Here is a 14,174-nt window from a genome sequence, read left to right on the forward strand (position 1 = left end):
ACCCTATTCTGTTCCGGGGCAGCTTATTAAACACCACCAATTCCTGACTAAAATCATGACTATTAAAACGATTATAAAAAACATTCAGATCATTAGAGAGATCAAAATCAAGCTTCCCATTAAGAAAAATATTACGTCTTTTGGAATTCATCCCCATCATGGATTTCACCCCCTCCCATGCAGAACGTGAATTCCCAGTTTTTAGCATATCCTCCTCTTTGGCCTTATAATTATGCCTTGCCATTTATAGTTATTTTTTAACTTGTTTTTTTAATACCTTATACTGAGTCACATCACCTTGATTAAAACAAATATTTTTCTGAATAATTGTATTTTTAACCGATTTAGTGACCCATGGTTTATTATTCTGATAAATGGCTATTTCTTTGGGAATAACAAAATCTTCACAAAACGTAATATAAGCTGACACCGTCTCTGTAAATTCATCTAAATCCGCACAAGCATCAGTAAACACATCCCAATCTGTGCAGCTAATAGTGTGTAAAACAGGTTACATACTGATAAAAACCACACAGAGACGTCTCCATATTACAGTTATTAAAATCACCCATAAGGGGTGTCCGGCAAGATCCCTTGAAGCCTTTGCACAATTTTAACAATGATTCGGTTTGCAGAGTCAGCATTAGCTCTCGGGTGAATGTACACGAGCTTGATAAATATCTGGGGGAACTCTCTTGGTAAGAAATAGGGTCGAAGGGAAACAGATAAGACAAGTATGTTAAAGACTTTAGCCACAAGAGGGCGCACACAGCAAATGAACACCAATTCACTTTAAACAAAACACAGAAGGCTTTAGTTTATTAATAATTTGTTCCATTATTTTTTTCCTGTAGACAATTTGATTAAACAGTTAATATTCATTCTACCTGAAGCTATGAAATTCTAGATAAATAAACATTGTGTATTTGACATTTGGTTTACACAGTAAACTATATTAGATAACAATCACAGGTTTGTCTTGTGTACAGAACCATTTGTAAATCTACACCTCAGTTCAAAAGAATGGAAAAAATGCTGGATGTCAGTTTTAGACACCTGAGACCTGATTTTCTTCTTCAGAACAATCAGTGCAGACGTCATTTAATGGTTATGACTGAAACCTGTCATTGATTTATTTAATAGTCCTCTGGAGCTCAGTGGATATAAAGTGGGTTTAACTTTTAAAATGTAAGTTTAACATTAAATCAGTTCTTCATTCAATTCTCTATTAATTTTAGTGTGATTAAATTAAATAACATTCACACACAAGATTTATTGTTGTCATTCATTGGGTTTTAATGATTTAACCAGCATGTGGTCATCATTTTAACATAAACACTTCCTGTGATAGTGTTCACACTTCTCTTATTTTGTGTTTTATACACACACTGTTCCTGGAAGTCAAATCTCACAGTGAACACACTCCAGATCACAACATTAACTCTCTCTCTCTTCTGTAATGTGGAGATTAAGTTAAAGTTGATTCCTCATTATACAGAAATCAACAACTTTTAGTCTGGAAGATAAAATACTTCCATTTAAACATGAATAAAAGCCAAAATGTACTTTTATTTATAAAAAAAAGATATTAAAAGATGTTTAAAGATGATGTTCTTTATCTTCTGCACTTGTCCACACTGGTTATCATATGAGAGATGAAACCCATCAGTAATATAAAACTCTCTCCATTGTGAAAGTGTTAAATGTGAGAATGGAGAAGTGAATAAGACATTGTTTTACTGAATGTCAGTTTTATCCCTCATGTGATCTACTACACAAATTTATGGAAATGGATCAGGATAGTGACCTTTTCTCATCAGTTCTGAGCTCAGGACTGTGTGTCTCACTGCTTAATCTGTACTTTAATCCTTTTTCATCCTGAAATTCCATCTTTATATTCAGAATATCTGATCAAGTCCTTTTAAATGTCCAGGATGTTTCCTGTGTGATGTGATGAAACATCTTCCTGGTTTTACACTCAGGCTTCTGAAAGAGAACTGATTTACCTGCAGGAACTTTCTACACAGGTAGGACTCACATCGATGATGTCTAGTGTTTTCGGTCTGTAAAGAATTTGGATTGAAAATGTAAATCAGCTCGAAAGCGTCAGTGTCATCGTCACGTCTTCGTCAGGTTATCGCACCGCCCCACGTAGAGACAAAAACTATTCACTTCCTTCATGTCCACCATTAGAAGAATGCAGGCTGCGGCTCCTGTAGGTCAAACAGAATGAAAGTAATGTTGATAAACCATTAGAAACATTCCTGTAACCTGATTTTCTGCTAGAGAACAATGCTAATTGTTGACCATGTCAATATATTTGTCCTCATGTGGATGTGTTTTAAAAGGACATCGTCATCATCAGACCCGGACACTTTACTGAGCTCTTTACGGTAAGAGAAACTTTCCGTCAACTTTCTCTTCTCACTGAAAATCACATTATTCACCTTCTTTAAACTGTTTAATGCTCTATTTAAATGTACAGAGATGAAAAGGAAAATCCTGATAATAATATACATGTTTAGTAGCTGATATCTGAATAGATTCTTATTTATTGAGATAATTTTATTATCCTGACACTTTATCACATCTCTTTATGATTCTGTGATTAAAATACAAAACTAGTAAATATTAATATCTTTTATAAATGACATGACACATTATTAGTGGTTTTGTGTTTAACTAATATTAAGAAAAGAAAAGTTAGATCCTGTTAAAAGCTCTTGGAGATCAGTTCTTGTCTTATGGTTTGGTAAAAACAGTTTATATAAAAATATTTATTCAGGTGACAGTAAAAGAACGAGATTGTTGTTGGCTGATTGTTTTAAATGATCAGATTTGATATTTATTCTTTTATCTCTGTAACATTAATAGACTACAGTATTGTGCAAAAGGCTTCAAATATAATAAAATGTTTAATAAATAAATAAAAATAATAATAAAATAACAGTAAACAAAAATAAACTAAACTCAGTTTAAGTCTTTAAACCTGGATCAGTTCCCTCAGGTTTTCTGGGTCTTGGAGAAGTTCAAAAAAAAAAAAACAGGGAACAGATCTGTGTGAGCTGGTTTTTTTGGTTTTATGGTCTATGTTTTTTAATATTTGTTTGTGTCAGTAATAAAACCTAGTATTTCTTTTCTCAGTACTGTATATGAACAGCAGGGGGCAGAGTTGTGTGTAATAGATATAATTTATAATGTAATTCCAGGACAACGCCCTTTAAAACCAGGGAACAGATCTGTGTGAGCTAAAATGAACAAACTAAAGTAATGATGAACTGCTGTGTGTCTGTGTGTGTGTTTATTATCACTGAAATAAGCCAGAATTAATGTATTGTCTTTTAAAGAAACAACGTTTACAGTCTTATAGGTTTAAGTTTAATTTTTTATTTAAAAAAGCAAAAAATACACCACACACACACACACACACACACACACACACACACACACACACACACACACACACACACACATCTCTTTCTATCCTTCTTCTTTCTCACTCTACATTTTCTGTCCTTTACTATTATGAAGCTGTTTGAGCTCCACACATTAAACCAGAACAAGTCGTGATCCAGGAAGAAGATCAGACTATCAGGTTTTTCAGGAACTACAGCACACATGTTAATGTGATGAGCAAATAAACGACAACACTAACACTAACTCTATCTTCTAGATCTTTCTCTCTCTCTCTCTGTCAGGAGCTTTAACAGGATGATGTTTTGTTTTCAGGGTTTTTCTGCTTTACTCTGCAGTTTGTCTGTTAGTTTTCTTCTGTTTCTGTTCACAGCTCTGTGCTTTAGCTCTAAATACATTTACTGTGTTTATTCATTCATCTGCACTACATGACTTATCATGATCTGGGTTCCAGTTTAGTAATAAACAGTGTAACTGGGTGGGGTTTAGTACCAGTCCCACACACTCCTCTAACACACAGCTCTGTATCATGGATCTGATCTGAACAATACGGCTGTAACGTGAGAAGCGTAAACACTGAAGCTGGAAAACTGAAGCTGCTGATTCACTGAAGCTGGTTTTTAGCTTTAAGTTTAACATTCGGTTCTTTGTTCACTTTAATGCCGCTAGTCAGAGCATGTAAATGTGAAGCTATTAGACTGTGATCCCTGAAGACACGTCCTAACTGCTACAGGGTTTCTCAGCTCAGTTCAAAGGGATTAATGAGTTTGTAAATAGAATGAGACGAGACAAACAGAAATACTCGTTCAGACACGACTCAGTTAACGACTCTGAAATCTACTTCCTGTAATCACATCAAGCTCTCGACTCAAATACTCACTAAAAGATGGAAAACACAACCGAGTTCACGCTTTAATGGTATTGTACAGAATCTACACACTGAAAATGTGGAACATGAAACAAACTGTGGAGATTTGTGAACAGAAGTATGTAAAAGAAATGATATAATAAGAATATATTATGTGATGTTGTATTATTTGGATCTCTTCACATCTGCATACACCACAGGGACTCTCTCTACATCAACATCCGTTACTGTGGAGTTTTCTTCCTGTAACACAGCAGTATATTTCACTATCTGAATCAGGAGGAGACTTTATCACTCCTGTGATTTTATACCAAATTATTTTCCCCACAACTTTACCTCTTTATCTCTCTCTGCACTGTGAGCTTTAATATTCACATCAGCGTAAGTCAGTTCATCAGGATTTTCTGGAAATAAAGCAAAATTTATCAGATTAAATGTTACTGAACTGAACAAATAGAAAAACTGAACTAAACACATGAACAGAAAGATTCATTACTTGCCTTGTGTTTTTTTCTTTTTCAACCGAATCCACAAAATTATTAATATTATAATTAATAACACAAAAAGTCCAGCAGATATCAGAGCAGGAAGCAGTGAAGATAAAGGATCAAATTTATCTGTAAAGATTGAAATATAATCATAAATGTAGTGAATTTATTTTCTCTCTATGACACAGACATAAGACTACAGCTGAGTTATAAGACCAAAATATGTCATGAAACCTGAAGAAAGATAATGTGCTTCACAATATTTAGGTTTTCTAATAAAATGCCACTAAAACATAAATAAACAAAATGTAAATAAACAAATCTATTATGTAACTGTGTAAATGTTACAGAACAGTAAAATGAAATAAAATGATGGTGTGATTCTCAAACTAACTCAGAATAGTGTCCTGTGGTAATAATTAAAGGTGCAGTGCACAAAGTTTGAAAAATGATTCATAAAACTGAGTTGGGCCGACAAACAAAACAAATGTGTAGCCAATGAGCAGAAAGGGGCGTGTCTTGTCAATATGTCGTTAGCTCTGCCTCGGGATCTAGGTGTTGAACGCCATCTTCCGCATGAAACAAAGCTAAACCTTTCACGGTACAACACACAGTACTACAAAAACACATTTGTATTACCACAGTATTACTCATTGTGTTCATTTATTGATAAAAATATCCCCTCGGCCATCTGCCCCAGCAGGTTCCGCCATTATAGTTGCCTGGGTTACGTATGTATATGTAGGTGGAGCTATCAATACAGGGGTGACACCCACTTTAGGGGTGTGTTTGTTTTGGTGGTTTCAAATGTCAACATTGGCTTTCAAACATCACACCGCACCTTTAATGACAGAAATATTATATGATCATATCAGCAGATCTACATCAGACACAAAGTTCATGTTATTTAGATTTTCCCTCAAATCCATGAGAAACCTGTAACATGACGCTACACTGGATTCATATTCCATTAATATTCCATTAATATTCCAGTGCAGTCAGTGAAATGTGAATCCTCGATGTGTTTTAAATGACTTTTCATTAACCAGACAGATGTTCAGTAATGAATTTAGACTCACTGACGTACCTGAGACATGACAGAGCTGTGTGATGATGAGAGAAGTTGTTTTATTGCTGACAGGGTTTGCAGACACACAGATGTAAGTGTTAATGTCATTGTGTTGTATTTGAAGTTGGAGCTTGAGGGGAACACTGAGATCTGTGTTATTGGTGATGGAGATTCTCTCATTCTCTCTGTACCAGGATAACTTCACATCTTCTCCATTCTCCACAGAACACAAGAGGAAACACGACTCTGTGGAAATCACACTCCGGTTTCCTCTTCGATTTATTACTGGAGTTGATACTGGAGCTAAAAACACAAACACATTATAGTTGAATGGATTAGAAACACAATTGTGTGTGTGTGTGTGTGTGTGTGTGTGTGTGTGTGTGTGTGTGTGTGTGTGTGTGTGTGTGTGTGTGTGTGTGTTTAATTGTTTTGGTTTGAGATCTGACTCCGCCCCTGACACATCATTGGTTAATTCCTCTAATATCTTCACATCTTCTGTGTTTTTATTTCATTAATAATAAGTCATATATATTCCTTGCTTTTTCCTTTTGAACTCTTGCTCATTGTCCTTAATGTGATTCTGAGAATTGTTTTATTTCAGTTTCCCAATTTACAGTCTCACTTATTCCTTGTGATTATAATTATTTAGTAATATTGATTTCCCTGTGATTATTTTGCCTGTATGTTTATCCTCTGTACACGTCCCAGTGAATGAGCTGTTATGATAGAAACATGAATGTATTAGAGTAAAGTTTTACTGAAATGTTACAGCTGAAGCCTCCAGAGTTCTTCAGTGACAGACACCAGAAGCTGGTTAGGTTTCAGACAATAACTCATGTTAATGTGGGTAGAATCTCAGTGGCTGATAGTTTCAGGATATTTCAGGCTTGTTCTCATGTCCAGGTTTTTTCTTTGATTGGATTAAATATATAATGACTTGTTTCTTCATGGTGAATATTTATTCTGATAATCAGGAAAATAAAAGTCTAATTATTTCTGAGATTTATTTTAAATAATTTAATGATGCATTTTGACTTGACTGAGCTCTGATTGGACGTTTTATATTGAAGTTCAGAATAAACACGGACATGAAGGAGACATGAAACACTTTTACTCACCATAAACACTGACACTGAAAGTCCTAAATGAGAGATGTTCAGTGATGACGTGTAATAAATAAACTCCAGAATCAGTTCTGCTGATGTTCCTGATGGTTAAAGCTCCACTGATTCTGTCCAGCTGCAGTCGCTCTTTAAATCTCTCACTGATGTCTGTAACAATTTCTCCTTTAAACACCTGACTGTTCAATATTTTTTTCTTTGCTTTCTCAGGTCCATAAAACCAAACTATATGAGCATCCCTCTGAATCCCAGTTATCCCAGTATGGAGAGTTATAGTGGTTCCTTCCACTTCCTGCAGTGTGACCGTCTCGTCTCCAGCTTCACACAGTAAACCTGCATCACAGATTCAGCTTCATCATTTCACTCACAAACATCATCACATCCTCATCACATGAAGTGCATTAAAACTACACTGTGATACAGATCTGTGAGTGCAGATGATGCTGCATTTAGACCTGAAAATGCACAAACCTTACATTTCATAGAATCAGATTTGTTCCGTAGAAAATATATTATTTACTACAGTAGTGCATCTAAGACCAGATATGGTATATTATGGTATACGCTGCATTGCAAAAGTATTCACTCCCTTAAAATATCATGAGATTTTAATGATAAAGTACATTTTAATAAAAAAAAAATCATTTATTTGTTTTGGGACATTTGTTCTGCTAAAAGGAGAAATGTCCAAATATCTGGGTTTATCTAAGCAGACTGAAGGTTTTTATTCTAAAAATTCATTCTTTCTTCAGTTTTGACATCCTAACTCCTTCAGGGTGACTTTGGCCTCACTGTTGGCCTCCATCACAGTCCTTGTCTAGATAATGCTTGTGTATGTGGTGTGGATGTAGCTTCCACTTCCTCACTACTGACCTCAGTGGGATGTCCAACCATTTGGATATAATTTTACACCCTGTTCCATCCTATTAACTGATCTTTTGTTCTTTCTTAGAAAGCTCCTTCATTTTCACTTCTTTCACTCAGACTGACTGTGTCTTCAATGGAAACTCAATAAAAGTGGTTTTTATTCAGAAAATTAGAGCTGTTTTAATATTTCAGAGGTGAAAGACAAATTTAGGTAAAATGTTTTCTGGTTAAAACAATATCTTTCACCTGAGCTTTGAGACATTTTGGCATCAATAATTAATTGTGACTGAAAATAGACTGTAAGAGAACACGAGTGCAAGGAAAATACTGAAAGGAAAAATAGATTCATTTATTATGTGTAATTCTCACAAACCTGACCAATTCCATGGGGGTAAATACTTTTGCAAGACTGTAAATTTAAAGTTATTTTTATTCAAAAATGAAACAAGGATTTATCATCATCATCATCATCATCATCATCATCACAGATCAGCACAATAATTACACCATGGATTTATAGCCTTAACAATATGAAATCAATAACCACATTAAGTCTTTATTAAACAGCCAAAACACTTAAACTGTAAACATTATTTTATCTGCTAAAGATATTAAACTGGACTGAAATCATCCAGAAAACTCCTTCAGTACATTAATGTGTGCTTTTAAAACTCACTCTAGACTCTGATTAAAGTACAGCAGTGTTTCTTAATTATGGTCCTTAAATAAATGAAAAGTAAACACAACATTTATTATAAGAAAAGTTCTAACAGTGTTGTAGAGTCTCCAGATCAGTGAGAATAAATATGAAGGTTTAGTATTTATTCAGAGTCTGTAACACAAACCAAATAAAAGTTCCTGTGTTTGTGTCTTTGTGTGAAAAGTTAACGTGGTGTGAAACGTGATCTAACACACAACTGCTGTATCAGTGTTCAGCTCAACACTGAGGAAAATTCATCACACCCAACACACTAACTATTAAAAATGACTTTCACAATCATCCTTCTGTTAGAGAACAGCTGAAGGGGATTTGATTAAATATCCACTGAACTCTTTCTTCCTGAATTCTCTTTCTATATATTTACAGCTCCAGTGTGTTGTGTTTGCAGTAAAGGAGTAAACTTACAGCACAATAGGAGGAGAACAGACCGGAGAATCCACTTTCCTGCTAAAATGGTCACCATGTTTTTAGTCCACAGTAAGCGTTTCTCAGACAAAACATTTTCCCGTCGTCCTGCACATCAGAGTCAGAGAAGAAGTTAATGAACATTTTCAGATAAGAGCCATGATGAAGGTTTCACGGTTTTCCGACACTGTTAGTTTAGCGTCTTTACGCACATCCATTAGCGCAGAAGCTCCTCCTGTCTAAACATGTTCACTACAGTTTCCCCTCAGAGTTAAACACATTTTAACTGTTTTCACATGGATTTAATGCTGATTCTGATGTGTTATAATACAAATGGACGAAATGATTATATATATAATTTTTTTCTCTAAACTAAATAAAAAATTAATTTAATTAATTTATAAGTCTGTAATATTATATCAGTGTTAAATGTATAAATAAGTGTTTTGTAGTTAAAAGATAAGTGTTTTTCCCTCTAATTGGTCAACAATAACAGGTGACATAAATCCAGTGGACACATGCAGTGTGAACTCTACAGTATAAACACCTTGTGTTATGTAGAAGAAGGTAAATGTTCAGAGCCTTCAGTGTCTCACATTTAGTCATCAGTCTGCATCATAAACTCCAGTTTACATCAATCTTTTTAAACTCTTGTGGTTGGAAGTCATTTGCATTTAAAATGAACTGGTTCTGGGTTTTTTCCATGTAAATTTAAATCAGCTGTGAGAAATGATCCACATCAAAGATGTGATCTAAAGACTAACGATGAGATCAGTTCTGACTGGGATTGTAACAGGACTCTGTGTGTGTGTGTGTGTGTGTGTGTGTGTGTGTGTGTGTGTGTGTGTGTGTGTGTGTGTGTGTGTGTGTGTGTGTACTAGTTAATCTGTGTTTTTATCCTGAGGACTGTGTGTTGTTGTTGTTGTGTCATGAAAACCTCTATATAAAAATAATCTACAAGAGCTGTGACCCAGATCAATCACCACACAGATGAAACGATTAAAAGAACCGGGTTTGAGCTTTTCCTGTAAAGTTCATTTACACAAAGTCAGAAGTCTTTATCAGATCAATCAACATTAATACCAAGACTTTAAAGTGTAACTCAGTTCATTTGAACATGTTAGTGATGAACTGAACAAACAGATGTTGTGGTTCCACTGAATTTCTGCTTTTGATGGGAATCAGCAGCATTAATGTGTCAGTGTGTAGAACAGACCTTTATCTTTGTACTTTAAATACATGTGTGGTGTTTTTTAGGATTTATCGATTGTCAGTAATTATTTATGGAGTCTGTTGTAGGAAGTTCAACACTGGACTGGATTAGACGTTACATTATATTCAGGTAACGTGTCATTTTCACTTCAGTCTGTAATATAACATGAACTATCAGGCTCACGCTTGTAAACATTTAATAAAAAACTTTTTACATAATCTCTGATCACGCTTCATTTTTATATGTGATATTTTAAAATGAAAGCAATGAGAAAAAAACAATTCTATTGGTTCTCAATAAACACATGAAGACTTGTGTAGAATGAACAGATGGATCATTTCAGGGGAAATTTCAGATCTTCACAGGTCACGTGTTAAAGAATAAAGCTGGTGATTTTTGCAGTCTGGTGGTCCATCACCACTTCCCCTTTACTGTGTGTGTGAGACGGAGAGATGAACACTGAACCAACCACAAACTTCTGCAGTAACTATAACAAATGTCACAGTTTGTCATCTTTTTTCTCTCCTAATGATTACAACATGTTTTTGTGCTTTATAAAGATGGGGATAATGAAGAGTTGTCAGTAATCTTTGTGAAACATCAGCTGAGTATTGGAGATCTCACTGTTCATTTCCTCTGTGATTCCTGGCATGCTGGAGAACCTAATGCACCATCTCTCCATTTCCCAAATCAATACAACTAACATATCAAATGTCTCAGTGAACTAAAAGCCTGTGTGTGTGGAAGTGATGAAAACACACTGCAGCAGAATATCCAGGGTTCTGTAAGGAGGGACACATAACTGTAGTCAGCTGAGATTACCTAGAGAACTAGTTATGAGTTCAGTTCACAACTAGAGAACAAAGTAACTGGATGGAGGGTCATGAGGTGGAGCGAGTCTTTAAGTGGATTAGACTCTGAATCTTTCATTCTATTTGGTCCACGTTTATCTCGCCTTGTCGTCAGAGATCAGGAACTGCTTCGGGTTGTTTTTCCATGCACAAATTTCACTTCTTGGTTTTTGTGGTTTGTCTTTTTTCATTTCTAATGAATAATAGAAGCAGAATAAACACCTTTTTACAGAGAGCCACATTAACATGCGATTTAGGTTCAGAAGATGAGCTCAAGTATTTTACTTACACAGAAAACACAGTGTTATTACATCACTAGTGCATGACCAGATCCTGTAAGATTCTCTCTCTTCATGCAGGAGTCTGAGACCCTCAGGTTTTATACTGTAGGTGAAGCTCCATAGCTGTTTAACTCTACATCTGTATGGCTTTTCTTCTGAAAATGGTCCAGCAGATGTGTGTGTGGATAAACAATGACTGAGTCACTTACAGACAACGGCTGGGTCTTTTCACCTGTTTCTTGTTTTCCAAACAACAAGCTGGAACATGTTGAGAGAACGTTTCCCATCATCAGTCTCGTACTTTCGGTTTGTAATGTTCCTGCACTAACACGCTGTTCTGACTGTAAGCCTCACTGTGGGTCTGGGCTTAATATGTTCATGTTAGAATTAAAGAAATGAGTCACACGATCTACCCAAAAATGATTTTATTCAGAATTGTAAAAGAACAAGATAATAAACACTTTAAACAAAAATGAACACAAAACAATTCTGTGCCGAGTAACACCACCATGTGACACATCAGCCAACACATCTGGCCAGAGGGCAGTGATGTGGTTTTCTAGTCTGTCTGATCTTCCTCATATAACCACCAGCTTTACACGAATCTAATCCTAATTTGTTTTTTTGCAAATAATAAATATTTAAATCATCTGCTGCTTCTCAAAATCACCTTTAAACAATTCACATTCTCTAATAGAATTGTTCAGTAACAGGAAACATGAGCCGTAGCCGAAAACCTGGTTCATGTGGTTTACTGGTCATAAGGACTGGATTTTACAGAATTGTATAGAATGTCGTTGTAAAAAGGCGGGAGATGAAGATTCTCACTAAACAAGTCTGTTCATGTGGAGCTGCAGTGTTTACAGAGATGCAGCATTTTAACTGTGGGGAATGAAACTGTTCTAGAAATGAGGAAGAATCACAGAAGACAATCTTCAGAGAAGCTTCAATCTAAGTTCTACAAAGTTTCTTGTTCATATTAAATTCTATATGAGAGAAGAGAAATCACATGGTCAAGCTTCAGACTCCATAATGGATGTCTGTAGGTTGTGGAGCTGAGACAGATTATCACTTTATCTCATCTACTGTAGTGTAATGTGTATGGCATTTAGACACAAAGCCCAGAGTGTCAGGAAGAGCAGGTCAGGACAAGCTGAAAGCAGAAGATTGCTTTAACAACAGAGTCTTAACGTACCACAGAACATTCAGCTTTATATCTGACTGCACACAAAACTCCAGTTCTACTGACTGAATGTCCTGCTAGATTCAGTCCTCATCACGACCAGTAACTTCTGCTTCTTATAAACTCATGATCCACACAACCAGGTAGAAAGACTCAGAGTCTTGGTGCTTTCTACAGTTTCTTCCTCTTTCACTCCATTTTATGGAATTTTCACTGGGTTTCTCCTGAATGATGTTTGGGGGGATTTGTGTAGAATTTGTCGAGTTTTGTTTGATTATGTGGAAGTAACAGAGTTCCTGAGTGACACCAGTTTAAATTTGTACTTGGAAATGTGCTTGAAGTGGGCGGGGCTTAGTGTCTCAAACCCTTTGCCTGAGTGTGAGGGGCTGAGTGTATCTCACACTTTGTCTGAGTGGGCAGGGCTTATTGTGTCTCACCCTTTGTCTGGGTGGGAGGGGCTTATTGTGTCTCACCCTTTGTCTGGGTGGGAGGGGCTTAGTGTCTCTCACCTTTTGTCTGAGTTTGCAGGGTCTTAATAAAATCAGGATCAGAATCAGAAAGGTCTTTATTGCCAAGGATGTTTTCACATACGAGGGATTTGTTCTAGTACATGAGCTCCACAGTGTAAACAGGATGGCATTGATAGGACATGAACACATATATAATAGACAGTTGTATGTACAGTGGAAAAAAATGTGTAAATTGAAATATAAATAAGTGAGTATGTGCAAATAATGTAAGAATAGAGTTTGTTCTGTGTATGTTGAGTTGATTAATTATAAATGACTGTGAAATTCGTTTCCTTGGACATTTTTATTCCAGTGTTTAAGCAGCTCAGCTTTCACATTTAGCTGGCAAACAAACACCTCAGTCACGACTTAACTCAGACTTTAGGGATCTGTCACTGGCATGTGTGCAGAACTTCTGAGTAAACAGGAAGTTTCGATGGTCAGCTCGTGTGGAGGTCTGAAGGAAGTGTCTGAGGGCAGTGGAGCGCCTGTGAAAAGGCTAAACTTTATTTTAACAAAATAAAATGTGCACAAAGGCTAAATGTCTCTGATCTCCTCAAGTTTTGTATTTTATTCACATTTATTTGTGTCATCTTTCGATGTGTCTGTTGGAAGGTTTTTTTCTTTTCTAAACAGAGTCTCGTGTATAAATGTGTACGAGTTCATGCATGACTTCTTTGATATTTTGGGTTGTGGAGTTTTTTCATTTCCTGTCTCTCTGACTGTAAGACCCTCTTTGTAAACTCATCACACTTCCTGTTGGAGAATCACGTGAGTAAAACCCTGAATGTGTGCAGTGTGTTTTTATGCTAAAATGGAAATAACTGTTACTATGGATACACATTTTGCAGTTTTTTCCAGTTAAATAAAGGTCTGTGGTGCAGTTTATTTTTATTGTCCTCTGATCTGTTATCTCAAATAAATAAATAATTGAAATAAATAATTGATGGTAATTTATCCGTCTGTACGTCACACGTCCTTTCCAGATCTCTGGTCTCACTGAACCTTTCAGACTCTGTAACACGTTTAATGCAGGATGAAGACCAGGTGTTGAAGACCAGATGTTCCACAAGCCAGATGTTTGAAGTGAACAGCAGCTGGTCTGTAATTACTGATCACATGATAACTTCCTTTTGTTAGTGGACGACTCAGTGTGGAAGCTGTCAGGACTTTCTTTGTTT

At 35.9% G+C, this 14,174-nt stretch overlaps 1 protein-coding gene and 1 long non-coding RNA gene across 2 annotated transcripts; one reads left to right on the top strand and one right to left on the bottom strand.

The window, feature by feature from the left end:
* Nucleotides 1-1,755: 1,755 nt before the first annotated feature.
* LOC125145141 lies at nt 1,756-10,387 on the top strand. The gene is made up of 2 exons (XR_007143454.1): nt 1,756-2,393; nt 7,174-10,387. It is a non-coding gene; the product is annotated as an uncharacterized LOC125145141 (long non-coding RNA).
* Nucleotides 4,314-9,094, bottom strand: LOC113643930 (signaling lymphocytic activation molecule-like). The gene is made up of 6 exons (XM_047815923.1): nt 8,957-9,094; nt 6,961-7,296; nt 5,858-6,142; nt 4,783-4,899; nt 4,619-4,686; nt 4,314-4,525 (listed from the first exon to the last, which is right to left on the bottom strand). The coding sequence occupies exons 1-6, from the start codon at nt 9,012-9,014 to the stop codon at nt 4,448-4,450; spliced, it is 942 nt and encodes a 313-aa protein (XP_047671879.1). The 5' UTR covers nt 9,015-9,094; the 3' UTR covers nt 4,314-4,447.
* Nucleotides 10,388-14,174: the final 3,787 nt, after the last annotated feature.

The sequence above is a fragment of the Tachysurus fulvidraco genome, chromosome 7 (genome assembly GCF_022655615.1).
Source record: "Tachysurus fulvidraco isolate hzauxx_2018 chromosome 7, HZAU_PFXX_2.0, whole genome shotgun sequence".
NCBI classification, from domain to species: domain Eukaryota; kingdom Metazoa; phylum Chordata; class Actinopteri; order Siluriformes; family Bagridae; genus Tachysurus; species Tachysurus fulvidraco.

Excerpts from the sequence above, each read along its gene's own strand:
- LOC113643930 (XM_047815923.1), bottom strand. The coding sequence starts at position 9,014 with ATGGTGACCATTTTAGCAGGAAAGTGGATTCTCCGGTCTGTTCTCCTC. Across the intron at positions 6,143-6,960 it reads TTTCAGTGTCAGTGTTTATG|CTCCAGTATCAACTCCAGTA; the intron begins GTGAGTAAAAGT and ends TTGTGTTTTTAG. Across the intron at positions 4,526-4,618 it reads GTGCAGAGAGAGATAAAGAG|GAAGAAAACTCCACAGTAAC; the intron begins GTAAAGTTGTGG and ends GCTGTGTTACAG.